The sequence below is a fragment of the Lampris incognitus genome, chromosome 4 (genome assembly GCF_029633865.1).
Source record: "Lampris incognitus isolate fLamInc1 chromosome 4, fLamInc1.hap2, whole genome shotgun sequence".
NCBI lineage: Eukaryota > Metazoa > Chordata > Actinopteri > Lampriformes > Lampridae > Lampris > Lampris incognitus.
The window spans coordinates 1297098-1323699 of NC_079214.1; the positions used below are offsets into that span (position 1 = coordinate 1297098).

Genomic DNA, 26602 nt, shown 5'->3' on the forward strand with positions numbered 1-26602 from the left:
GTGACATATTGATCATTACTAATTCACTAGTAATTAAGTGTTTTTATGTTCCCCATACTAAACTGTTACCAGTGACTCTACTGTTTATAAGGGTGGGGACACTTGCAGTAACTGTATTGTTTATAAGGGTGGGTGCACCTGCAGTCACTGTATTGTTTATAAGGGTGGGGACACCTACAGTCACTGTATTATTTATAAGGGTGGGGACACCTGCAGTCACCGTATTGTTTTAAGAGTGGGGACACCTGCAGTCACCGTATTGTTTTAAGAGTGGGGACACCTGCAGTCACTGTATTGTTTATAAGGGTGGGGACACCTGCAGTCACTGTATTGTTTATAAGGGTGGGGACACCTGCAGTCACTGTACTGGGTAAAAGGGTGGGGACACCTGCAGTCACTGTATTGTTTATAAGGGTGGGGACACCTGCAGTCACTGTATTGTTTATAAGGGTGGGGACACCTGCAGTCACTGTACTGGGTAAAAGGGTGGGGACACCTGCAGTCACTGTATTGTTTATAAGGGTGGGGACACCTGCAGTCACTGTATTGTTTATAAGGGTGGGGACACCTGCAGTCACTGTACTGGGTAAAAGGGTGGGGACACCTGCAGTCACTGTATTGTTTATAAGGGTGGGGACACCTGCAGTCACTGTATTGTTTATAAGGGTGGGGACACCTGCAGTCACTGTACTGGGTAAAAGGGTGGGGACACCTGCAGTCACTGTATTGTTTATAAGGGTGGGGACACCTGCAGTCACTGTATTGTTTACAAACCCCAATTCCAGTGAAGTTGGGACGTTGTGTAAAACATGAATAAAAACAGAGTACAATGATTTGCAAATCCTTTTCCACCTATATTCAGTTCAATACACTACAAAGACAAGATAATTAATGTTCAAACTGATAAACTTTATGGTTTTTTGCAAATATTCCCTCATTTTGAATTTGATGCCTGCAACACGTTCCAAAGAAGCTGGGACAGGGGCAACAAAAGACTGGGAAAGTTGAGGAATGCTCAAAAAACACCTGTCTGGAACATTCCACAGGTGAACAGGTTAACTGGAAACAGGTGAGTGTCATGATTGGGTATAAAAGGAGCATCCCCGAAGAAAGGCTCAGTCGTTCACAAGCAAGGATGGGGCGAGGTTCACCACTTTGTGAACAACTGCGTGAGCAAATAGTCCAACAGTTTAAGAACAACTTTTCTCAACGTACAGTTGCAAGGAATTTAGGGTTTCATCATCTCCAGTCCATAATATCATCACAAGATTCAGAGAATCCCGAGAAATCTCTGCACGTAAGCGGCAAGGCCCAAAACCAACACTGAATGCCCGTGACCTTCGACCCCTCAGGCGGCACTGCATTAAAAACCGACATCATTGTGTAAAGGATATGACCACGTGGGCTCAGGACCACTTGGGAAAACCATCGTCAGTTAACACAGTTGGTCGCTACATCTACAAGTGCAAGTTAAAACTCTCCCATGCAAAGCCAAAGCCAGATATCAACACCACCCAGAAACGCCGCCGGCTTCTCTGATCCTGAGCTCCTCTGAGATGGACTGACGCAAAGTGGACAAGTGTGCTGTGGTCTGACGAGTCCACATTTCACATTGTTTTTGGAAATCATGGATGTCGTGTCCTCCGGGCTAAAAAGGAAAAGGACTATCCAGATTGTTATCAGCCCAGAGTCCAAAAGCCAGCATCTGTGATGGTATGGCGGGGGGGTGTTAGTGCCCATGGCATCATGGGTAACTTGCACATCTGTGAAGGCACCATTAATGCTGAAAGGTACATACAGGTTTTGGAGCAACATGTGCTGCCATCCAAGCGACGTCTTTTTCAGGGACGTCCCTGCTTATTTCAGCAAGACAATACCAAGCCACATTCTGCAGGTGTTCCACCAGCGGGGCTTCGTAGTAAAAGAGTGCGGGTACTGGACTGGCCTGCCTGCAGTCCAGACCTGTCTCCCATTGAACATGTGTGGAGCATCATGAAGCGCACAATACGACAACGGAGACCCCGGACTGTTGAGCAACTGAAGTCGTACATCAGTGAGAATGGGAAAGAATTCCACCTACAAAGCTTCAACAAGTAGTGTCCTCAGCTCCTAAACGCTTATTGAGTGTTGTTAAAAGGAAAGGTGGTGTAACACAGTGGTGAACATGCCCCTGTCCCAGCTTCTTTGGAACGTGTTGCAGGCATCACATTCAAAATGAGGGAATATTTGCAAAAAAAAACAATAAAGTTTATCAGTTTGGACATTAAATATCTTGTCTTTGTAGTGTATTCAATTGAATGTAGGTCGAAAAGGATTTGCAAATCACTGTATTCTGTTTTTATTTACATTTTACACAACGTCCCAACTTCATTGGAATTGGGGTTTGTATAAGGGTGGAGATACCTGCAGTCAGTTGAGACTGAAGAGGTCACTTAGATGATGATGAAACGGCTCTCTCTCAATAAACGTGTGTCCAGATGAACTGATTCAACTTTGTCTCATCGTTAAATATTCCCTCAAACCTCGAGTGCTAATAATGGCTGTTATGATAATATGGACCGACTACATACATTACTTGTTCCCACCAGTCCCAACATATTTATGAAAATTATTTATTTTGGATACTACGATTCTAACGTCCGCCCCCATAAAGCTGTCCTACTTCCTCAGTTCTTTAGCCCATGGTTTACCATGTGGAGCCATCCTTGGTGATGGCTTGCCCAGCAGGAATAAAGGTGTCCCTGTCGTAGCAGGAACAGTGGGACTTCTCCACACACTTCCCATCCTGGTTCATGAAGGTGCCTTCGCCACAGCCACAGCCGTCCACGGCAGGGATGTTGGCATGGCAGGCGTGGTCCACCTGGCTGAGGGAGTGGCAGGTGCGGCTGCAGCAGGTCATGTTGTAGTTATACACCATTTCAGCAGGGCAGGATTTGACATATTTGCCTGGTGGGGACCACAAGAGTCATGTGTTTGTCAACAATATGAACACATCGGCCAGATTAGTCAGCTGTTTTCTTCAGAAGTGTGCAGTTTGTTGGGCTATGTTCGTGTGTGTGTGTGCGTATACCGAGGGGAGGGAGGTGAAATGTGGGGGATACTGATAGATAAATTGGCAGGTAACTTTTTGGATTCTCGCAACATCATTGTTGAGAAGACTACCGAGATTTGTGTATTTCTTTACAAGCCATATGTAAACAGGTCGTCATGGTAGAAGAGGAGCGACCTTCACAGAGGAGGTAGAGTTAAATGTCTATACTTCTATGTGAGCTGTAAATCATTCCCTATATTTGCCAGGAGGTTTGGTGACAAACTGCAGAAGAAGACCTGTAGAGAACTGACCTGAATGGAGGCCGTTGTGTCCTTCTCAGGCTGATATCACACAACAGCCCCAAAATCAATTTAGTAATATGTAAAATCAGAAAGAGTCACCTGGTGTCCACATGCACCCCTGATATTCAGCATTATATCTGGGCTCAAACGATTTGAAATATGAGCTTAAATGGAGGTCAGCTTTACTCATGTAGACTTCTCAAAAGGTCTAAAGAACACGACCCCTTATGGATGAAGATAAGCAACAACCCCCCAGAGGTTTTGGTGATAATGGCTTGGATTCTGGTGTCAGTAGAAGTGCCTGTATGAATGTGACTCACCACAGACGGTCTGTCTCCAGTCGCCGAGCTTGACACCTGCCAGCGAGCAGGCGAAGACGTAGGAGGAGATGACAGCACACATGCACTGCTCGCTGTCCTCACAGTTACAGGAGTCGTACATGCAGGTCTGCAGGCAGATGGCCAGAGTCATGAGGCTCGCCTCAGCTGGGAGCTTTACAGTAAACATCACGGTCGAGGACATTTCTAAAATAAAGCTGATGAAATACTTTCCAGTCAAGGTAAAACCAAGGTGGAGTGAAAAAGTTACACCAAAAAAAGTTAAAAAATAAATAAACAGATAAATAAAAGTTGATGCCTTGACAGTGAAGGCCTGGCCTCCTTTGGCCTTGCATTTAGGCTTTGGAAAAACCAAAAGGCTGCTTTCCAGGTGCCTCATCTGCCCTTTAAGTCCCTTCTGAGAGGAAGGGGTCACATCTGAAGTCATTTAGTGTGTTGGATCCAGGTGAGTCTTCACCACGACACAGCTGCTCTGCCAGAGTCATTTTCTATCACATGTAGTTTTCAGAGGAGGGCCTTTCTGGTGTCTCAATAATGTGTTATAAAAGCCCTGCAACATCCAGATCGAACCAGCGTGGAGAGACATACTGTGTCCACAGAAAATGTGACCGAGAGAGCATTTACACATAAACCGAGGCTCATGTGGTCACCCAGCAGGTCATGGCTGCTACGGTCCACCAGTTTCCGGTTTATACATGAAAAGATCAGTTTAGGAACAACACATGAAGGGATCTAGCTGGAAAACACGAGCTACACCGACTAAGTTTAGTCCCCCCCCCCTCCTTTTTTCTCCCCAATTGTACCCGGCCAATTACCCCACTCTTCCGAGCCGTCCCGGTCGCTGCTCCACCCCCTCTGCTGATCCGGGGAGGGCTGCAGGCTACCACATGCCCCCTCCAATCCATGTGGAGTCACCAGCCGCTTCTTTTCACCTGAAAGTGGGAAGTTTCACCAGGGGGACATAGCGTGTGGGAGGATCACGCTATTCTCCCCAGTTCCCCCTCCCCCCAAAAAAAGGTGCCCCAACCGACCAGAAGAGGTGCTAGTGAAGCAACCAAGACACTTACCCACATCCGGGTAAGTACCTTACCTACACCATATACAGACATGGACTCCACAGTCTACACCATCTACAGGCCAGGACTCCACAGTCTACACTATCTCAGGCCAGGACTCCACAGTCTACACCATCTACAGGCCAGGACTGCACAGTCTACACCATCTACAAACCAGGACTCCACAGTCTACACCATATACAGACCAGGACTCCACAGTCTACACCATCTACAGGCTAGGACTCCACAGTCTACACTATCTACAGGCCAGGACTCCACAGTCTACACCATCTACAGGCCAGCACTGCACAGTCTACACCATCTACAGGCCAGGACTCCACAGTCTACACCATCTACAGTCCAGGACTCCACAGTCTGCACCATCTACAGGCCAGTGGCCACTCTTTCTGGGATGAGGATGTGCACATCCTTGATAGGGAGGAACGCTGGTTTGACCAGGGAGTCAAAGAGGCCATCTATGTGAAGAGGGAACAACCATCTCTGAACCGGGGGGGGGGGGGGGCGGCTAAGAGTACATCTGTCACCATTTTAGGGCCCAGACACACCAAACCGACATCAAAGAACTAGCGGCAACAAAAGCCGACTTCTGCGTCACCTCATGTCGCCTGCGTCTGGGCCAAAAAGTAGCACTTGAACACACCGCAAAGACTACAGCCAATGGCCAACTAGCATGTACATTCTGCGCCTGCGTGAGAGGAAATAACGCTCCATACCTGCAGGTGGCGGTAGTCTGTATTTGTCATTCAAAATTTGAAACCAGAAGACCCAGGACTGCGGATATACAAATCGTACACAAAGCAGCGTTTGCGTACCATTTTCACTCAACTCTCGTTCGCTACAGATGGTGTGGTAATACAGCTGCTTCTAACCACCACAGATGGTGTGGTAATACAGCTGCTTCTAACCACCACAGACGGTGTGGTAATACAGCTGCTTCTAACCACTACAGACGGTGTGGTAATCAGTGTTGTAGTACTCGAGTCCGACTCGAGTCCTGACTCGTGACTCGACTTGGACTTGAGCACTGATGACTCGGACTTGGACTCGGACTCGCGAATTTACTGCATTCGGACTCGGAAGTTGGAGACCCGGACTCTGACTTTTTAATTGATAAAGACTGTTTTTGTTAGATTTTTTAAAAATAATAGGCCCTATTAAAATATATTGATAGCTATATTAATACTGTAACATTATTCAATTTCGTGTAAGGGCAGGCACGTGTGTTCCACCTACATGTGGATTCACGTGGCGTGCATACCGTCATGTTCAGTAGCGCGAAGATGCCTAAAGAGACGCCCCGAATTGTGCTCTTTGCTTACACAGATTTTACAACAAATTCCAGCAAGATCACTGCTAGATGTTCGATATGTAAACGAACTATTGAGGAGAAGACCGGGACAACCTCAAACTTCAACAGACATCTGTCAAGGATGCACCCAGAAAAGTAAGTGATATGCAGTCAGCTGATGATATGGTTGGTGATCAGTTAACGTTAGCTAGCTAGCTATCTAGCTACGGTAACAATAGCCTCTGAAGTAACTCAACCACTGGTCCACGATGTTGGGTCGGGTCGTGTGGCGGGTATATCATATCACTAGAACCAAGTGAGATTGTATAGGTAGGTTAAGTAACATTACTGTTAGAATGCTAATGCAGCATTGCACAGAAAAGTCACAGTACGGTTCGCTTTCGGCACGAGCGTGCCATCGATCTCACTAATGATGAATTGGTAAGTAACACGCAGCGTCTTCGTGTTATAGGGAGATTAAAACTGATTTTTCCTATTTATCATTTAGCTAATTACCAAGTAGCATACACTAAACGGAAAAAACACACCACTCTGAACTACCATGTTAGCATTAATCTTAACTAGCAATAACAAATCCGCACATTGCAGGTCTCCGCCATGAATATTCTCCAAGTGCGGAGAAGGAAGAAGTCTAGCCTATATGCATCCACAAATATGTTGATAAAATGTGCATAACTTTACAATGCAAATAAAAATAATTGTAGGCTATTACTCGCTAAATGGACTAATTGAAGAAAGCTAATGTGGATGCCGCCACTGGTTTTCTTGAGAGCTGGAGACGGTACAAGATTTGACGGATGTGGCATTCCCCCCCCGATGTACCGAAAACTACCGAACCGTATCGTGATTGGTGACACCGCATAGGCTACTGTAAATATGGGGATAATTTTCTTTGCATATATGCAGCATTGGGTGTGCCAAATTCTAAAAATAGACATGCGCGACGTAGCTTTTGAACAGTACTATGAACTGGCTCTGTCTTCTAACAAAATCACACCCTCCCTGACCCATACAGAATAAACATACAGACTCATGGAGGATAGAGAGTTAAAGCTCAGCTAGGTAGCATGTAACATACTTAAATCAATAATTAAATGACTGGGTTTTGCTAATTAATCCCTGTCCTGTTAGTCTCATAAATTATGTATCTTTTCTCATACTTTTCATTTATCCAGCTAGCTTACATTAGTTAATCTACTAATATGGTAATGTTAGTTATATAGATAACTAAATATGTAACTTAACTGGTTATGGTTCAAACAACTATGTGTATAATGTGTAACATTTGTATTGTTATTGCATATTGTTATAGCTATAACGTTACACATTTTTTGCTGTAAGAAAGATTACTTGAAACAGTTTGGCATCAGCAAGCTAAAGTGTGTATCCTGTCTTCCCCTAGGTTCCAAGAATACCGTGCCTCCACTGCTTCAGATGTGATGCCAGCTGCTCCAGGTCAGAAGACTATCACATCATTTTTAAATGATGGACAGCAAAGGATGTACGACCTCAAACATCCACGTCAGAAGGCTATAAGTGATGCCCTTGTAAAAGATCTAATCATTAAGTGCTGCTTGCCACTCTCCATCATTGACAACGAGGACTTCAAGCACTTCCTGCATGTCCTGGACCCTCAGTACTGGCCCATAGCAAGATCCACAATTTCCTCTGTGACCATTCCAGGAATGGTGGAAGTCAAGAAAGAACAGATAAAGAACCAGCTGGCAGAAGCATCGAGTGTTGCTGTTACCACAGACATTTGGAGTGATCGAAAGATGCAGTCATTCCTTGGAGTGACAGCACACAGTGGCAATGGATAAAAAAAACAGGAACTCAGCCTTCAGTCATATCTTCTTTCCTGCAAAAGAGTGCATGGGAAACACTCAGGAGAGAGGATTGCAATGCTGTTTGAATGCTGTGCTGAAGAATACCTGATTAAGGACAAGATCAACTTTGTCATAACTGACAATGCATCCAACATGAGAAAAGCTTTCCAGGCCAGCTTTGCCCTAGAGGATCCTTGTGATGCTGAAGCTCATGATCCCAGCACATTTGAGGAGGATGATGAAATATGGCAAGACCTGATGCCAGAAGATCAACAGACAGTCAATGACACTTTGGCTGAGAACTGTAAGATGCAGAGACTATCATGCTTCACACATTCACTGCAGTTGGTCATAAAAGATGGTCTGAAAGACACCAGTGGGCTGTCAAGCACCCTAGCAAAGCTATCCCGTGCAGCCAACCTCCTCCACAGTGGCACCTCGTTTAAAGACTGCTTTGAAGCGTGTTTTGGTGATGCAACAATTCCAACAGCGAATGCCACACGATGGAATTCCAATCTGAAGCAGGTGAAGGCTTATTTGCATTTAGACATGCAAAAGCTGTCCAGTGTGTTGGAATCAGAGGGGCACAAAAGCCTTATCTTATCCCCGCGAGAGTATGCTCAGCTTAAAGAACTGATCGAAGTTCTTGATCCGTTCTTAGAGGCAACCAACCTAACTCAGGGTGAGACTACTGTCACCGTCAGTGTGATTGTGCCCTGTGTCCTCACTCTGCGCTGTCACCTGCAGGAAATAAGAGGAAAAGCCAGATACTGTGGGCCTCTGGTGAGAGCTCTGGAGAGCTCCTTGAAAACAAGGTTTGCAGAGGTTTTCAGTGCAGTCAAGATACCAGGATGTGAGCCGGCTGAAGGAAGAGGCCCCACCAAATTTCCTTTCACCAATGCCTACTTCATAGCATCTGTGTTGGACCCAGCATTTGGCTTCCAGCGGCTAGAACATGATGTGCAGCTGGACAGTGACATCAAAGATGTGCTGAAGACTGAGATCAAAGGTGAGAAATGTTTTGATTAATGTTAGTTAAGTGATTAACTATTTGATTGTTGTGATGTTTATATCATTGAAGGTGTTACAATAAAGCACATAGACGTGTCATTTGTCATGAAGGCCTAGTCAATAACATATTTGTAATGAGTCCCCCATGCCCCCCTCTCATTTTAGAGTATATAAAGGCAGAGGGTGACAAGCAAGCGGTATCAACAGCAGATGCAGCGGAAGCAACAGGACCAGGGGAAGGTGAACTTTCAGAGTCTCCTCCTGAGAAGCAGTTGAGAATGTTCCCCCACTATAGGAGGACTCCCTCCTCCACCGAGAAGAAGCCGTCTGGCCAGGCTCAGTTGACTACATACCTCAACTTGATCGCTGAGCAGGACTCTGACTCAGTCCCGTGCCTCAGGTTTTGGCAGCAAAACAAATCCAAATTCCCTACCCTCTATCAGATTGCCACACAGGTACTCTCTATCCCTGCCTCCAGTGCGCCCATTGAAAGGGTATTTAGTCATGGAGGCATTTTGATGAGGCCTCACCGTGCAAGGTTGAGTAGTTCCATGCTGTCAGATCTTATGTTTTTGAAATGCAACGTGTATGCTTAAAACTAGTGCCGCCAGCCTTTTGTTCCTAACTATTCCTGAGAGACAATGTCTTTTGACTTGTTTTTATGAATGTATTGTATGCTGTGGAACTTACTTCTGTATACTGTTTCCACCATTTGCTAATATCATGCTATTCACAGCTATCAAGGTGTTTTGAAGAACATCCAGTGTTCAGAATGTCAAAGAAATTCAGACTGTTCTAAAATGTGTGTGTGCGCGCATGCTTGCGCGTGCATGTGTGCGAGTGTGTGGGTGTGCATTTGTTTGGCTATCGTGTTACAAAGTAATTAAACTCCCTTTGAAATGGTGACAGCTGTGTCATTTTTGTTTAATGTAGACCTTTTTTATTTGTATGTCAGATCTTTGACTGTGCCCGAGTGGATCACTGGAGCCATCTTGGAACTCAACTCAGACTCAACCTTGATGACTCGGACTCGGACTAGGGTAATAGGGACTCGACTCGGACTCAGGTAATGGGGACTCGACTCGGACTCGACTCGACTTTTCTTTGGTGACTCGGACTTGGACTTGGACTCGAACACTGGGGACTCGAGACTCGACTCGGACTCGAGGTTTAGTGACTCGACTACAACACTGGTGGTAATACAGCTGCTTCTAACCACTACAGATGGTGTGGTAATACAGCTGCTTCCAACCACTACAGACGGTGTGGTAATACAGCTGCTTCTAACCACCACAGATGGTGTGGTAATACAGCTGCTTCTAACCACTACAGACGGTGTGGTAATACGGCTGCTTCTAACCACCACAGCTGGTGTGGTAATACAGCTGCTTCTAACCACTACAGATGGTGTGGTAATACATCTGCTTCTAACCACTACAGATGGTGTGGTAATACAGCTGCTTCTAACCACTACAGATGGTGTGGTAATACAGCTGCTTCTAACCACTACAGATGGTGTGGTAATACAGCTGCTTCTAACCACTACAGACGGTGTGGTAATACAGCTGCTTCTAACCACTACAGACGGTGTGGTAATACAGCTGCTTCTAACCACTACAGACGGTGTGGTAATACATCTGCTTCTAACCACTACAGACGGTGTGGTAATACAGCTGCTTCTAACCACTACAGATGGTGTGGTAATACAGCTGCTTCTAACCACCACAGATGGTGTGGTAATACAGCTGCTTCTAACCACTACAGATGGTGTGGTAATACATCTGCTTCTAACCACTACAGATGGTGTGGTAATACAGCTGCTTCTAACCACTACAGATGGTGTGGTAATACAGCTGCTTCTAACCACTACAGATGGTGTGGTAATACAGCTGCTTCTAACCACTACAGACGGTGTGGTAATACAGCTGCTTCTAACCACTACAGACGGTGTGGTAATATAGCTGCTTCTAACCACTACAGACGGTGTGGTAATACAGCTGCTTCTAACCACTACAGACGGTGTGGTAATACAGCTGCTTCTAACCACTACAGACGGTGTGGTAATACAGCTGCTTCTAACCACCACAGATGGTGTGGTAATACAGCTGCTTCTAACCACCACAGATGGTGTGGTAATACATCTGCTTCTAACCACTACAGATGGTGTGGTAATACAGCTGCTTCTAACCACTACAGATGGTGTGGTAATACAGCTGCTTCTAACCACTACAGATGGTGTGGTAATATAGCTGCTTCTAACCACTACAGATGGTGTGGTAATACAGCTGCTTCTAACCAACACAGATGGTGTGGTAATATAGCTGCTTCTAACCACCACAGATGGTGTGGTAATACAGCTGCTTCTAACCACTACAGATGGTGTGGTAATACAGCTGTTTTTAACCACTACAGATGGTGTGGTAATACAGCTGCTTCTAACCACTACAGATGGTGTGGTAATACAGCTGTTTTTAACCACTACAGACGGTGTGGTAATACAGCTGCTTCTAACCAACACAGACGGTGTGGTAATACAGCTGTTTTTAACCACTACAGACGGTGTGGTAATACAGCTGCTTCTAACCACCACAGACGGTGTGGTAATACAGCTGCTTCTAACCACCACAGATGGTGTGGTAATACAGCTGCTTCTAACCACCACAGATGGTGTGGTAATACAGCTGCTTCTAACCACCACAGATGGTGTGGTAATACAGCTGCTTCTAACCACTACAGACGGTGTGGTAATACAGCTGCTTCTAACCACCACAGATGGTGTGGTAGTACAGCTGCTTCTAACCACTACAGACGGTGTGGTAATACAGCTGCTTCTAACCACCACAGATGGTGTGGTAATACAGCTGCTTCTAACCACTACAGACGGTGTGGTAATACAGCTGCTTCTAACCACTACAGACGGTGTGGTAATACAGCTGCTTCTAACCACCACAGATGGTGTGGTAATATAGCTGCTTCTAACCACCACAGATGGTGTGGTAATACAGCTGCTTCTAACCACTACAGACGGTGTGGTAATACAGCTGCTTCTAACCACTACAGACGGTGTGGTAATACAGCTGCTTCTAACCACCACATATGGTGTGGTAATACAGCTGCTTCTAACCACCACATATGGTGTGGTAATACGCCGTTTTTAACCACTACAGATGGTGTGGTAATACAGCTGCTTATAACCACTACAGACGGTGTGGTAATACAGCTGCTTCTAACCACCACAGATGGTGTGGTAATACAGCTGTTTTTAACCACTACAGACGGTGTGGTAATACAGCTGCTTCTAACCAACACAGATGGTGTGGTAATATAGCTGCTTCTAACCACCACAGATGGTGTGGTAATACAGCTGCTTCTAACCACTACAGACGGTGTGGTAATATAGCTGTTTTTAACCACTACAGATGGTGTGGTAATACAGCTGCTTCTAACCACCACAGATGGTGTGGTAATATAGCTGCTTCTAACCACCACAGATGGTGTGGTAATACAGCTGCTTCTAACCAACACAGATGGTGTGGTAATACAGCTGCTTCTAACCACTACAGACGGTGTGGTAATATAGCTGTTTTTAACCACTACAGATGGTGTGGTAATACAGCTGCTTCTAATCACTACAGACGGTGTGGTAATACAGCTGCTTCTAACCACTACAGATGGTGTGGTAATACAGCTGCTTCTAACCACTACAGATGGTGTGGTAATACAGCTGCTTCTAACCACTACAGATGGTGTGGTAATACAGCTGCTTCTAACCACCATAGATGGTGTGGTAATACAGCTGTTTTTAACCACTACAGATGGTGTGGTAATACAGTTGCTTCTAACCACCACAGATGGTGTGGTAATGCAGCTGCTTCTAACCACTACAGACGGTGTGGTAATACAGCTGCTTCTAATCACTACAGACGGTGTGGTAATACAGCTGCTTCTAACCACTACCGATGGTGTGGTAATACAGCTGCTTCCAACCACCACAGATGGTGTGGTAATACAGCTGCTTCTAACCACCACAGATGGTGTGGTAATACAGCTGTTTTTAACCACTACAGACGGTGTGGTAATACAGCTGCTTCTAACCACTACAGACGGTGTGGTAATACAGCTGCTTCTAACCACCACAGATGGTGTGGTAATATAGCTGTTTTTAACCACTACATATGGTGTGGTAATACAGCTGCTTCTAATCACTACAGACGGTGTGGTAATATAGCTGCTTCTAACCACTACAGACGGTGTGGTAATATAGCTGCTTCTAACCACTACAGATGGTGTGGTAATACAGCTGCTTCTAACCACTACAGATGGTGTGGTAATACAGCTGCTTCTAACCACTACAGACGGTGTGGTAATATAGCTGCTTCTAACCACTACAGACGGTGTGGTAATACAGCTGCTTCTAACCACTACAGACGGTGTGGTAATACAGCTGCTTCTAACCACCACAGATGGTGTGGTAATATAGCTGCTTCTAACCACCACAGATGGTGTGGTAATACAGCTGCTTCTAACCACTACAGACGGTGTGGTAATACAGCTGCTTCTAACCACTACAGACGGTGTGGTAATACAGCTGCTTCTAACCACTACAGACGGTGTGGTAATACAGCTGCTTCTAACCACTACAGACGGTGTGGTAATATAGCTGCTTCTAACCACCACAGATGGTGTGGTAATACAGCTGCTTCTAACCACTACAGACGGTGTGGTAATACAGCTGCTTCTAACCACTACAGATGGTGTGGTAATATAGCTGCTTCTAACCACTACAGACGGTGTGGTAATATAGCTGCTTCTAACCACTACAGACGGTGTGGTAATACAGCTGTTTTTAACCACCACAGACGGTGTGGTAATACAGCTGCTTCTAACCACTACAGATGGTGTGGTAATACAGCTTCTTCTAACCACTACAGACGGTGTGGTAATACAGCTGCTTCTAACCACTACAGACGGTGTGGTAATACAGCTGCTTCTAACCACTACAGATGGTGTGGTAATACAGCTGCTTCTAACCACTACAGACGGTGTGGTAATACAGCTGCTTCTAACCACTACAGACGGTGTGGTAATACAGCTGCTTCTAACCACCACAGATGGTGTGGTAATACAGCTGCTTCTAACCACTACAGACGGTGTGGTAATACAGCTGCTTCTAACCACCACAGATGGTGTGGTAATACAGCTGCTTCTAACCACTACAGACGGTGTGGTAATACAGCTGCTTCTAACCACTACAGACGGTGTGGTAATACAGCTGCTTCTAACCACTACAGATGGTGTGGTAATACAGCTGCTTCTAACCAACACAGATGGTGTGGTAATACAGCTGCTTCTAACCACTACAGACGGTGTGGTAATACAGCTGCTTCTAACCACTACAGACGGTGTGGTAATACAGCTGCTTCTAACCACTACAGACGGTGTGGTAATACAGCTGCTTCTAACCACTACAGACGGTGTGGTAATACAGCTGTTTTTAACCACCACAGACGGTGTGGTAATACAGCTGCTTCTAACCACTACAGATGGTGTGGTAATACAGCTTCTTCTAACCACTACAGACGGTGTGGTAATACAGCTGCTTCTAACCACTACAGACGGTGTGGTAATACAGCTGCTTCTAACCACTACAGATGGTGTGGTAATACAGCTGCTTCTAACCACTACAGACGGTGTGGTAATACAGCTGCTTCTAACCACTACAGACGGTGTGGTAATACAGCTGCTTCTAACCACCACAGATGGTGTGGTAATACAGCTGCTTCTAACCACTACAGACGGTGTGGTAATACAGCTGCTTCTAACCACCACAGATGGTGTGGTAATACAGCTGCTTCTAACCACTACAGACGGTGTGGTAATACAGCTGCTTCTAACCACTACAGACGGTGTGGTAATACAGCTGCTTCTAACCACTACAGATGGTGTGGTAATACAGCTGCTTCTAACCACTACAGATGGTGTGGTAATACAGCTGCTTCTAACCACTACAGACGGTGTGGTAATACAGCTGCTTCTAACCACTACAGACGGTGTGGTAATACAGCTGCTTCTAACCACCACAGATGGTGTGGTAATACAGCTGCTTCTAACCACTACAGACGGTGTGGTAATACAGCTGCTTCTAACCACCACAGATGGTGTGGTAATACAGCTGCTTCTAACCACTACAGACGGTGTGGTAATACAGCTGCTTCTAACCACTACAGACGGTGTGGTAATACAGCTGCTTCTAACCACTACAGATGGTGTGGTAATACAGCTGCTTCTAACCAACACAGATGGTGTGGTAATACAGCTGCTTCTAACCACTACAGACGGTGTGGTAATACAGCTGCTTCTAACCACTACAGACGGTGTGGTAATACAGCTGCTTCTAACCACTACAGACGGTGTGGTAATACAGCTGCTTCTAACCACCACAGATGGTGTGGTAATACAGCTGCTTCTAACCACCACAGATGGTGTGGTAATACAGCTGCTTCTAACCACTACAGATGGTGTGGTAATACAGCTGCTTCTAACCACTACAGACGGTGTGGTAATATAGCTGCTTCTAACCACTACAGACGGTGTGGTAATACAGCTGCTTCTAACCACTACAGACGGTGTGGTAATACAGCTGCTTCTAACCACTACAGATGGTGTGGTAATATAGCTGCTTCTAACCACTACAGACGGTGTGGTAATATAGCTGCTTCTAACCACTACAGACGGTGTGGTAATACAGCTGTTTTTAACCACCACAGACGGTGTGGTAATACAGCTGCTTCTAACCACTACAGATGGTGTGGTAATACAGCTTCTTCTAACCACTACAGACGGTGTGGTAATACAGCTGCTTCTAACCACTACAGACGGTGTGGTAATACAGCTGCTTCTAACCACTACAGATGGTGTGGTAATACAGCTGCTTCTAACCACTACAGACGGTGTGGTAATACAGCTGCTTCTAACCACTACAGACGGTGTGGTAATACAGCTGCTTCTAACCACCACAGATGGTGTGGTAATACAGCTGCTTCTAACCACCACAGATGGTGTGGTAATACAGCTGCTTCTAACCACTACAGACGGTGTGGTAATACAGCTGCTTCTAACCACTACAGACGGTGTGGTAATACAGCTGCTTCTAACCACTACAGATGGTGTGGTAATACAGCTGCTTCTAACCAACACAGATGGTGTGGTAATACAGCTGCTTCTAACCACTACAGACGGTGTGGTAATACAGCTGCTTCTAACCACTACAGACGGTGTGGTAATACAGCTGCTTCTAACCACTACAGACGGTGTGGTAATACAGCTGCTTCTAACCACTACAGACGGTGTGGTAATACAGCTGTTTTTAACCACCACAGACGGTGTGGTAATACAGCTGCTTCTAACCACTACAGATGGTGTGGTAATACAGCTTCTTCTAACCACTACAGACGGTGTGGTAATACAGCTGCTTCTAACCACTACAGACGGTGTGGTAATACAGCTGCTTCTAACCACTACAGATGGTGTGGTAATACAGCTGCTTCTAACCACTACAGACGGTGTGGTAATACAGCTGCTTCTAACCACTACAGACGGTGTGGTAATACAGCTGCTTCTAACCACCACAGATGGTGTGGTAATACAGCTGCTTCTAACCACTACAGACGGTGTGGTAATACAGCTGCTTCTAACCACCACAGATGGTGTGGTAATACAGCTGCTTCTAACCACTACAGACGGTGTGGTAATACAGCTGCTTCTAACCACTACAGACGGTGTGGTAATACAGCTGCTTCTAACCACTACAGATGGTGTGGTAATACAGCTGCTTCTAACCAACACAGATGGTGTGGTAATACAGCTGCTTCTAACCACTACAGACGGTGTGGTAATACAGCTGCTTCTAACCACTACAGACGGTGTGGTAATACAGCTGCTTCTAACCACTACAGACGGTGTGGTAATACAGCTGCTTCTAACCACCACAGATGGTGTGGTAATACAGCTGCTTCTAACCACCACAGATGGTGTGGTAATACAGCTGCTTCTAACCACTACAGATGGTGTGGTAATACAGCTGCTTCTAACCACCACAGATGGTGTGGTAATACAGCTGCTTCTAACCACCACAGATGGTGTGGTAATACAGCTGCTTCTAACCACTACAGATGGTGTGGTAATACAGCTGCTTCTAACCACTACAGACGGTGTGGTAATACAGCTGCTTCTAACCACTACAGATGGTGTGGTAATACAGCTGCTTCTAACCACTACAGATGGTGTGGTAATACAGCTGCTTCTAACCACTACAGACGGTGTGGTAATATAGCTGCTTCTAACCACTACAGACGGTGTGGTAATACAGCTGCTTCTAATCCAGAATACGTCTGATAAAAAGTTTAGAATGGCACTGGCGTTGTTTGGCCTTGGTCTTGTGGTTGTGGAAGAAGAAAGGAAGAGGTGGAGGCAAAAAATAAGGAGAAATCACACTAACTGGCTGAACTCATGGACACTACAGCGACAGGCAAAACGGGCTTTCCTGAACCTGTGTCGAGAGCTGGAGATAAATGAAACTTCTGATTTTAAAATTTTCGCTCGGCTCTTTCCTGTTCAGTTCCACATGTTGACTTCGTTGTTTGCTTGCTTTCGTAACTTCTGTTTGTCTTCTTGTTCACTGATTCGCTAAGCTGAACAGCTAATCAGAGTGATCTCTCTCACCAACGGGCTCTGCCGCCAATTCAACATGCTGAATTGGCCGAAAAGCTGCCAGGGGTCCGACTAGTGCTGACGGTGTGGGACACACCGCAAAAACTAGGGCCACAGATGCTCACCAATGGCCCAACATGGGCCGACGCCCGACCATCAGCCTGGTGTGTCACAGCCTTTACAATGCTGTGACTGCAACTATTCCCCAGTCTGTGAATAGTACACATGACCACTGTCACTCTAGTTAATGGTCACACCCATATGTGCATATGAAAATGGTCGTTGGTTTGAGTTGTTATGCGACTGTATTGTTTATAAGGGTGGGGACACCTGTAGTCACTGTATTGTTTATAAGAGTGGGGACACCTGCAGTCACTGTATTGTTTATAAGGGTGGGGACACCTGCAGTCACTGTATTGTTTATAAGGGTGGGGACACCTGCAATCACTGTATTGTTTATAAGGGTGGGGACACCTGTAGTCACTGCATTGTTTATAAGGGTGGGGACACCTGCAGTCACTGTATTGTTTATAAGGGTGTGGACACCTGTAGTCACTGTATTGTTTATAAGAGTGGGGACACCTGCAGTCACTGTATTGTTTATAAGGGTGGGGACACCTGCAGTCACTGTATTGTTTATAAGGGTGGGGACACCTGCAGCCACTGTATTGTTTATAAGGGTGGGGACACCTGTAGTCACTGTATTGTTTATAAGGGTGGGGACACCTGCAGTCACTGTATTGTTTATAAGGGTGGGGACACCTGCAGTCACTGTATTGTTCATAAGGGTGGGGACACCTGTAGTCACTGTATTGTTTATAAGGGTGGGGACACCTGTAGTCACTGTATTGTTTATAAGGGTGGGGACACCTGCAGTCACTGTATTGTTTATAAGGGTGGGGACACCTGTAGTCACTGTATTGTTTATAAGGTTGGGGACACCTGCAGCCACTGTATTGTTTATAAGGGTGGGGACACCTGCAGTCAGGTTACAATGTTACAGTTTCATGTAGCAGATGGTTTTATCCAAAGCGACGTACATCTGAGAGTTAATACAACACAAGCGAGGAGCTAGTCAGGAGGCAGCAATGCAATTAAATGCCAAAAAACTAGGTTCAAGTCCGATAGGACATAGGTGTCAACAGGCAGTGCACAAAGGTGATGCATAGGGTGCATAGAAGTGATTTTTTTTAGTTTTGTATTTATAGTAATACCATCAGGTGTGAAGGTGTTGGCCAAAGAGCTGGGTCTTTAGCTTCTTCTTAAAGATGGAGAGGGACTCAGCGGATCAAATGGAGTTTGGTAACTCGTTCCACCACCAGGGAACTACAGAAGAGAAGAGTCTAGCTAGTGAATGGGGCCCCGTTGTGGCAGAAGTGCCAGGCACCTTTCACTGGCACAGCGTAGTGAGCCGGACTGAGTGTAGACCTGAATGAGGGAGTTCAGGTAGGCGGGAGCCGTTTTAGTTGCTGTTTTGTAAGCGAGGATCAAGGTTTTGAATTTGATGTGGGCAGCTACTGGCAGCCAGTGGAGGGATATGAACAGCGGGGTGACATGTGCCGTTTTGGGTTGGTTGAACACCAGATGAGCTGCTGCATTCTGGATCATTTGCAGAGGTTTGAAAGTGCATGCAGGGAGACCTGCCAGTAAGGAGTTGCAGTACTCAATACGTGATATTACAAGAGCCTGTACCAGGAGTTGTGCTGCATGCTCAGTTTAGACTGAAGAGGTCACTTAGACGATGAAACGTATCTGTCATCAAATATTGTGTCCAGGTGACCTGATTCACCTTAAACATTGTGTCCAGGTGACCTGATTCACCTTAAACGTTGTGTCGAGGTGACCTGATTCACCCTAAACATTGTGTCCAGGTGACCTGATTCACCTTAAACATTGTGTCGAGGTGACCTGATTCACCTTAAAGGTTGTGTCCAGGTGACCTGATTCACCTTAAATGTTGTGTCCAGGTGACCTGATTCACCTTAAACATTGTGTCCAGGTGACCTGATTCACCTTAAACGTTGTGTCCAGGTGAACTGATTCACCTTAAACATTGTGTCCAGGTGACCTGATTCACCTTAAACGTTGTGTCCAGGTGACCTGATTCACCTTAAACATTGTGTCCAGGTGAACTGATTCACCTTAAACATTGTGTCCAGGTGACCTGATTCACCTTAAACATTGTGTCCAGGTGACCTGATTCACCTTAAACGTTGTGTCCAGGTGACCTGATTCACCTTAAACATTGTGTCCAGGTGACCTGATTCACATTAAATGTTGTGTCCAGGTGACCTGATTCACCTTAAACGTTGTGTCCAGGTGACCTGATTCACCTTGAATGTTGTGTCCAGCTGAACTGATTCACCTTGCCCAGATTGGTTATTCTGACAGACAGTTGTTTAATTTTAGGAAAGCTGTGGTTTGAGTTTTGAGTTTTGCTTCTATTTTCAGCTGTAAGTGTGTGTATGTGTGTGTACTTACATCACTGTAAGCACTGGGGCTGATGATGGAGTGACAGGCAGAGAAGACTCCATGAGGATCTGTCAGTTTGGAACACCAGTACTGAGCATACCGCTCTGAGAGACGGAGACGGAGACAGGTTAGAAAACACCTCATGATGACACAGTAAACTAAAATGTCCACGATGAAGGCTCATGTTGTTACCAAATCCTGTGGCATCCATTCAAATGAAGTAGTACGGTACACTGGTGGTATGCTGTGGTTTGGCGTGTGTTACGTTTATTCTGTTTGGATGGACGGGTGTGTTTGATAGACAGGTGTGTTTGATACACAGGTGTGTTTGATAGACAGATGAGTTTTGATAGATAGGGTGTGTTTGATAAACGGGTGTGGTTTGATAGACGGGTGTGTTTTGAAAGACAGGTGTGTTTTGATGGACGGGTGTGTTTTGGTAGACAGGTGTGTTGTGATAGACGGGTGTGTTTTGATGGACAGGTGTGTTTTGATGGACGGGTGTGTTTGATAGACGGGTGTGTTTTGGAAGACAAACAAACAAAGAGTTAGACCATACCATTGCTGACCCCCTGGGTACACGGGTGTATGAAACGTGTCTTGACATCAGGGCAACTGGCTCTGGTTTTCCATGCATTGGCAAATGCCACAGCGGTGCCTTCCACCAAGCCACTCATCACTCTGAAGTCATCAGCCAATACATTGTTGAAGTTTCCACATAGGCCTGGGAGAGACACACACACATACATACATACATACATATATATATATATATATACACACACACACACACACACACACATATATGTATGTATACATATATGTATATATACTCTGGTGCTAGCCTACAGGGCAGTGAAAGGAGCAGCTCCTTCCTATCTCTAGGCCATGGTCAAGCCCTACACCCCCGCCCGACCACTTGGCTCTGCTGCCTCAGGACGCCTGGTTGCCCCGTTGCTCAGAGGCCCCTGCTGCCGATCGACCCGGTCCCGGCCCCTTTTCTGTCCTGGCCCCACAGTGGTGGAATGAACTCCCCACTGATGTCAGGACAGTGGAGTCGCTGCCCATCTTTCGGCGCAGGTTGAAAACTCACCTCTTCAAGAACTACTACTCTGTTACTTGCTCGTAGCACTTATTGTATTCACTCATAAAAACGAAAAGCTCTTTCTAGCGCTTTTATTTTAGCACTGGTTTTGCTGTTAGATGCTTGTTTAGCGAGAAGATGCCCTTATGACCTCTGATGACTAGTAGTTCTCCTAATTTCCTACATTAAATGCACTTATTGTAAGTGGCTTTTGATAGAAGTGTCGGCTAAATGACTGTAATGTAAAGTACTGTTGAAGACACTGAAGTTAAAGTACTGTTGAAGACACTGAAGGAATGCTGAGCTGACGTACCGCAGGTGGTTCCTTGCAGAGTGGTCGTGGCTATGATGAAAACCTGCATGACAGGAGAAAGCTGCACGAGCAGCTGCAGGCCCACAGTGGTCTGGATGCTGATGTAGAAGGACGACGGCTGGAAGATGCTGAGATCCGCTGCAGAGGGGGTGGCAGAAAGACGGAAAGTAAACCTTGTTTATCCAGGCTTCACACACTCTAAACTGATCAGTTAACCCAACAGAAATGAATGGCCTGCAAATAGAGCAGTGCAATATGACTGGAAAATCTGCATCAATGTTGGAATTTTAATTAAGAGTCACTTCAGTCCGCTTCAGGTGAGGCAGTTCAGTTCAGCTTAGTGCCGTCACACACCTCAGCAAAACACAACAATGCTGTGTCACTTCATGAACAGAATTCGGAAAGTTTTCATCGTCCATTGAACGTCGGTGTACTAATGGGTTTTCCTGGTGTATGGAGTTGGACAGGATGGAAGTGAAAATTGTGATGAACTATAACTCACCTGTGAAAAGGGGAAGCTGAGTAAAAATCTGGTTTACGTAGACTTGCCCTCCTGCATGGAGTTTGACAACCTAAATGTAGACAGAAAATGAAAGAGAAGTCAGAAGCCAGATGAGTGAGGTTTACTACACCGGGGGCTCCGGTTTCCTCCCACAGTCCAAAGACATGTAGGTCAGGTGAATCGGCCATACTAAATTGTCCCTAGGGATGAATGTGTGTTTGTGTGTGTGTGTGTGTGTGTGTGGGCCCTGTGTGATAGTCTGGCGGCCTGTCCAGGGTGTCTCCCTGCCTGCCGCCCAATGACTGCTGGGATAGGCTCCAGCATCCCCGCGACCCTGAGAGCAGGATAAGCGGTTCAGAAAATGGATGGATGAGAACCATCTACCTTGTCGGTTAGCTTTTTTTTTTTTTTATTGCTGCCAAGACGGCATCCATTCCTTCCATACCTTCCGCTTTCTTTTTAGCTGCTGGAGGTGGGTTCTTGACCGGCGAAAATGGGTATTTTCTTTTGGAGCTCTCGGTGGAGGTTTCCATCTTAGCGGCATAGTTATGGCCGTGGGAGACGGCAGCCTCGTTACAGTGGGTTAAGAATGGGGGTTTCTTCGTCATCATGGTTCAGGTTTTTTTTCAGTATTTTATCGTTTTAATACTGGAGGGCGTTAAAACAGTTCAAAAAGTCCAAATGGTAAAAGTTGGATGGTTAAGTTCCTATAAAATTGGGACAAACAGGCGGAGGTCAAAACTTTGTCTGCACCCAGTCCGCCATCTTGCCCGGAAGTCTGCTATCTTGAACTATTTGACTGTCTTTGACACTTCACTCTGGTTGATCTATCAGAGAGGAAGTTGCACCTTAATCTCTCTGGTGGGCCAATCACTGCTGAGCGAAGTAAAACCGCTGGAAGTGTCGACTGGCACTTCAACAAAAAAAAAGCAAACCGTTTCAGAAGCGGTCTTCCGTAAATTGAGAGCGAACTTAATCATTATTGCTTTACCACAGCCGGTGGTAGACAGTAACGAAACAGATGTTCGTTTGAATGAAAAAGTTTGAGATGAACTGTCCTTCAAACAATTCTCTATGAATAACTTCACATTCTGACAGTCGAAACAAAACCAAACCTAAGTAATGACAAACATCAAGGCTTCTCAGATACTGTGTGACAGGTTTGTGAAGGTGAAGATGTGAGCAGTGATGAAGAGGATGGTGGTGTTGGTTAGAAGGTGACAGATGTGTGTGTGAGTTGGTGGAGCTCACGGTGGATCTGCTGGACAAGGCCAGTGTGATGGCTCTCAGACACGTCCTGCTGTCCGCCAAGCCACATTTCACAAGGTCCGCCAGGACCGTGAACCTGGACCCTCTGCATTGCTGCAACGGACACAGAAGCACAAGGTCAGTATATGATGGATGTTAAGTAGCTGGCCTAAGTCTGGCGAGTTCAGCTCAGTTCGCTGAGAACTACTTATGAAATATTGAAATATCAATTTCCTCACTGTGATCTGCTCAGGCCGGTCTTGTCAAATTTATTTGGCTTCCGCTCATCATCCGATTGTGATACCCAGAAATTAATCGTCCACGTGACTTGGCAGTTTTCGATAGCTGTATGTGCATGTTAGAGAAAGATTCTCCATGCAAAATATTGTAGACCTTTAATCCTCATTGATTTATGTTAAAATATGTGGAAACATGTCAATTTAAATTTATATATATATATATATATATATATATATAAACCCAGACACCCTAATTTTTTTTAATGCAAAAACAAAGTAATGGACAATGTGCTTAGACAGAAAAGTGATAATAAGTAAAATGTTTTAGATTTCTATCTTTGCTATATAAAAATTCAGTTGCAGTGAAACGTTTGACATGCCCATCCATCAGAGAGGTTAAGCAGCACAAAAGAGGGCCAGGATAGATCCAACTGGAACGGGGATTAGAGAAACTCAGTAAAGACTATATATTCTACTGGGATAGGCTCCAGCATCCCTGCCACCCTGAGAGCAGGACAGGCTGTTTGGATGATGGTATTGTATTTAGAAATCACGTCAGGACACAGCGCTGTCGCTCGACACAACCTCTACGTTGCATTCTTTATTTAGACTGACACAGCATCAAAGGCAGACCCGATGAAACAACCCAGAGCCCGCAGGCATCACCAATCGATCCCAGCACAATAGAACAGCACCAAATCAAATGCAGCACTGTCGATGTGTGCAGACATAACATCCCCCCCCCCCCGGCAGGATTTCAAACATGAAAGGTTGACACAAAGTCCTCTAGGTGGCCAGGGCGTAAACGTGTGCGAACAGGTCGCGGGGCGGCCTGAGGCTGGGCAGGCCAAGGTGGGGAGGGAGAAGGCAGGGGAAGCTGAGGCCCAGGAATGTCTGGGGCCCGTGTAGGAGCAGCATGAAGCCCCGGGGCGTCTCGCCATGCTGAGGGAATGGCTATGGTTGTGTCACCAGCTGTGTGTGGCGAAGCTGACACCTTCCGTAGACTACTGGAGTGCCACCGAGTGCCATCGCTGAGGAGGTAAGTGGCTGGGCCCAGCTGACGGGTGACTTGGAGAGGCGAGGACCAGTATGAAGCCATTTTATTGTCCCTGTGGGGCCTGCGGACCCTGACCCAGTCTGACACATTGGTGTCTGGCACCCTGGTTCGTTTTTACTGGTCAAACCGTTGCTTCATCCGCGTCTGCTGACAAGTGACTGAGGCTCTGACCCCAGAGGGAGGTGCCTGGGGTGTGGAGGGGCGGAGCCTGTCAAGGGGCATGCACAGTTCCTGGCCTAGCATGAGAGAGGCTGGGGAGAAGCCTGTGGTCGAGTGCTGTGTGGCCCGATAATGCAGCAGAGTGTGACGGATGGCCTGCGTGAAAGAGCACCCTTGGGCCATGTGTGCTCTGAGGCCGTTCTTCAGTGACTGGTGAAAACGTTCAACGCCGCCATTGGCCTGGGGGTGGTAGTACGCAGTGCGTATATGACGGATGCCCTTGCTTTCGAGATAAGCAGTGAACTCAGCAGAGACCAGCTGAGGGCCGTTGTCAGTGGTGATGGTCTTTGGGAGGCCCCAGCGAGAGAAAAGAGAGTCCAGGAAGTCGATGATGATCTGTGAGGTCACAGTATCGGAAGTGGTGAGTTCAGGCCATTTTGAGTGTAGATCTTAGGCGACCACCATGAAGCGTTGGTGGTGGGGAACTCCATGGATCTCACCACAAATGTCCAACTGCAGGTGTTCCCAGGGCTGAGAGGGCCAGGCGAGAGGTTGCAGGGGTGGGGGAACCTGGTGGCCGGTCTTGCCACTCACAAGGCAGGCAGAACAGTCCTTCACCAGAGCCTCAATATCTCTGTCTATCCCCGGCCACCACACCAGGTCTCGGCAGCGCTGTTTCAGTTTCACAATGCCCAGGTGGCCTTCATGCGCCGTATTCAAAACACGTGCACGGAGAGCAGCTGGGACCACTGTGCAAAACCCACGTGCCACACAGGTGTCGTTCCAGCAGGAGAGCTCCTGTCTGACTCGGGAGAACGAAGCCAGCTCCTCTGGGACCTTGTGAGGCCAGCCGTTCTGGATGTAGGTGCGGAGCTGGGAGAGGACAGGGTCCTGTTCGGAGGCTGCCCTCAGCTTCTGCAGAGAGACATTGGCCTGAAGGGGTGTGTGTAGCATTTGGCCAATGTCCTTTTCCACACAGTCATTGTCCGTCTGTGGAGCTGGGGTGGAGACAGAGCGAAAGAGCAGGTCGGCGACAACATTGTCTCTGCCTGGGGTGAACTGCAGGCTGAAGTTGTACTGGCGGAGGCGGTCAGACCAGTGGTGCAGCTTCAGGGGTTTGTGGCCTGTCCCAGATGTGGACAGCAGCGCTGTCAGGGCCTGCTGATCTGTCCTGAGGGTGAAGGAGCGGCCATAGAGGTAGAGGTGCCACCTTTCACAAGCCCAGATACAGGCTAACGCCTCACGCTCACCCACGGAGTACCGCTGCTCGGTCAGGTTGAGGGCGCGGGAGGCGAAGGCGATGGGCTTCTCCACACCGTTCTGGGTTTGAGACAGCACAGCCCCTATCGCTGTGGCTGATGCGTCACAGGTGGAGCTGGAGATGTCGAAGTGAGCCAACACTGGCGGTGAAGTCAGCTGAGTCTTGAGATCACGCACAGCGTCAATGCATGCCTTTGACCACACCCATGGCTCGTCCTTACGCAGCAGCTGGCGCAGGGGGGCTGTGGTCGCAGAGTACTGGGGAAGAAACCTCAGGTAGTAACTTGTCATACCCAGGAAGGAGGCGACCTGGGCGGCCGAGCTGGGCTCAGGGATGGCCTGAATGGCGTCCACGTTGGATTGTAGTGGAGTTACACCGCTCGCTGACAGCCGGAACCCCACGAACTCGATGGCTGGCACAGAGAGGACACATTTCTCAGCATTGAGAGTTAGCTTGTGCTTGGACAGGGCTGCGAAGACCATGTTGAGGCGCTTGTCGTGGATTTCACTGGTGGGCCCGTGTACCACTACATCGTCCAGATAAATGGCCACGCCCAGTATGCCAGCCAGCACGGAGACCATCATTTTCTGGAAGCAGCTAGGGGCGGAGCTGAGACTGAAAGGCATCCTGGTGTAGCGAAACACTCCTGCATGTGTCACAAAGGC

The 26602-nt window shown here is 46.7% G+C and overlaps 1 protein-coding gene across 1 annotated transcript in view; it reads right to left on the reverse strand.

The window, feature by feature from the left end:
- LOC130111525 (mucin-2-like) overlaps positions 1 to 26602 on the reverse strand; it is a 168681-nt gene that overhangs the window by 92802 nt on the left and 49277 nt on the right. The window contains exons 10-16 of the mRNA XM_056278748.1: positions 23225 to 23335; positions 21974 to 22043; positions 21472 to 21609; positions 20634 to 20798; positions 20084 to 20178; positions 3654 to 3780; positions 2691 to 2946 (exon numbers count right to left, since the gene is read on the reverse strand). Of these exons, the coding sequence (XP_056134723.1) occupies positions 2691 to 2946; positions 3654 to 3780; positions 20084 to 20178; positions 20634 to 20798; positions 21472 to 21609; positions 21974 to 22043; positions 23225 to 23335 (962 nt within the window). The remainder of the gene's footprint in view (positions 1 to 2690; positions 2947 to 3653; positions 3781 to 20083; positions 20179 to 20633; positions 20799 to 21471; positions 21610 to 21973; positions 22044 to 23224; positions 23336 to 26602) is intronic.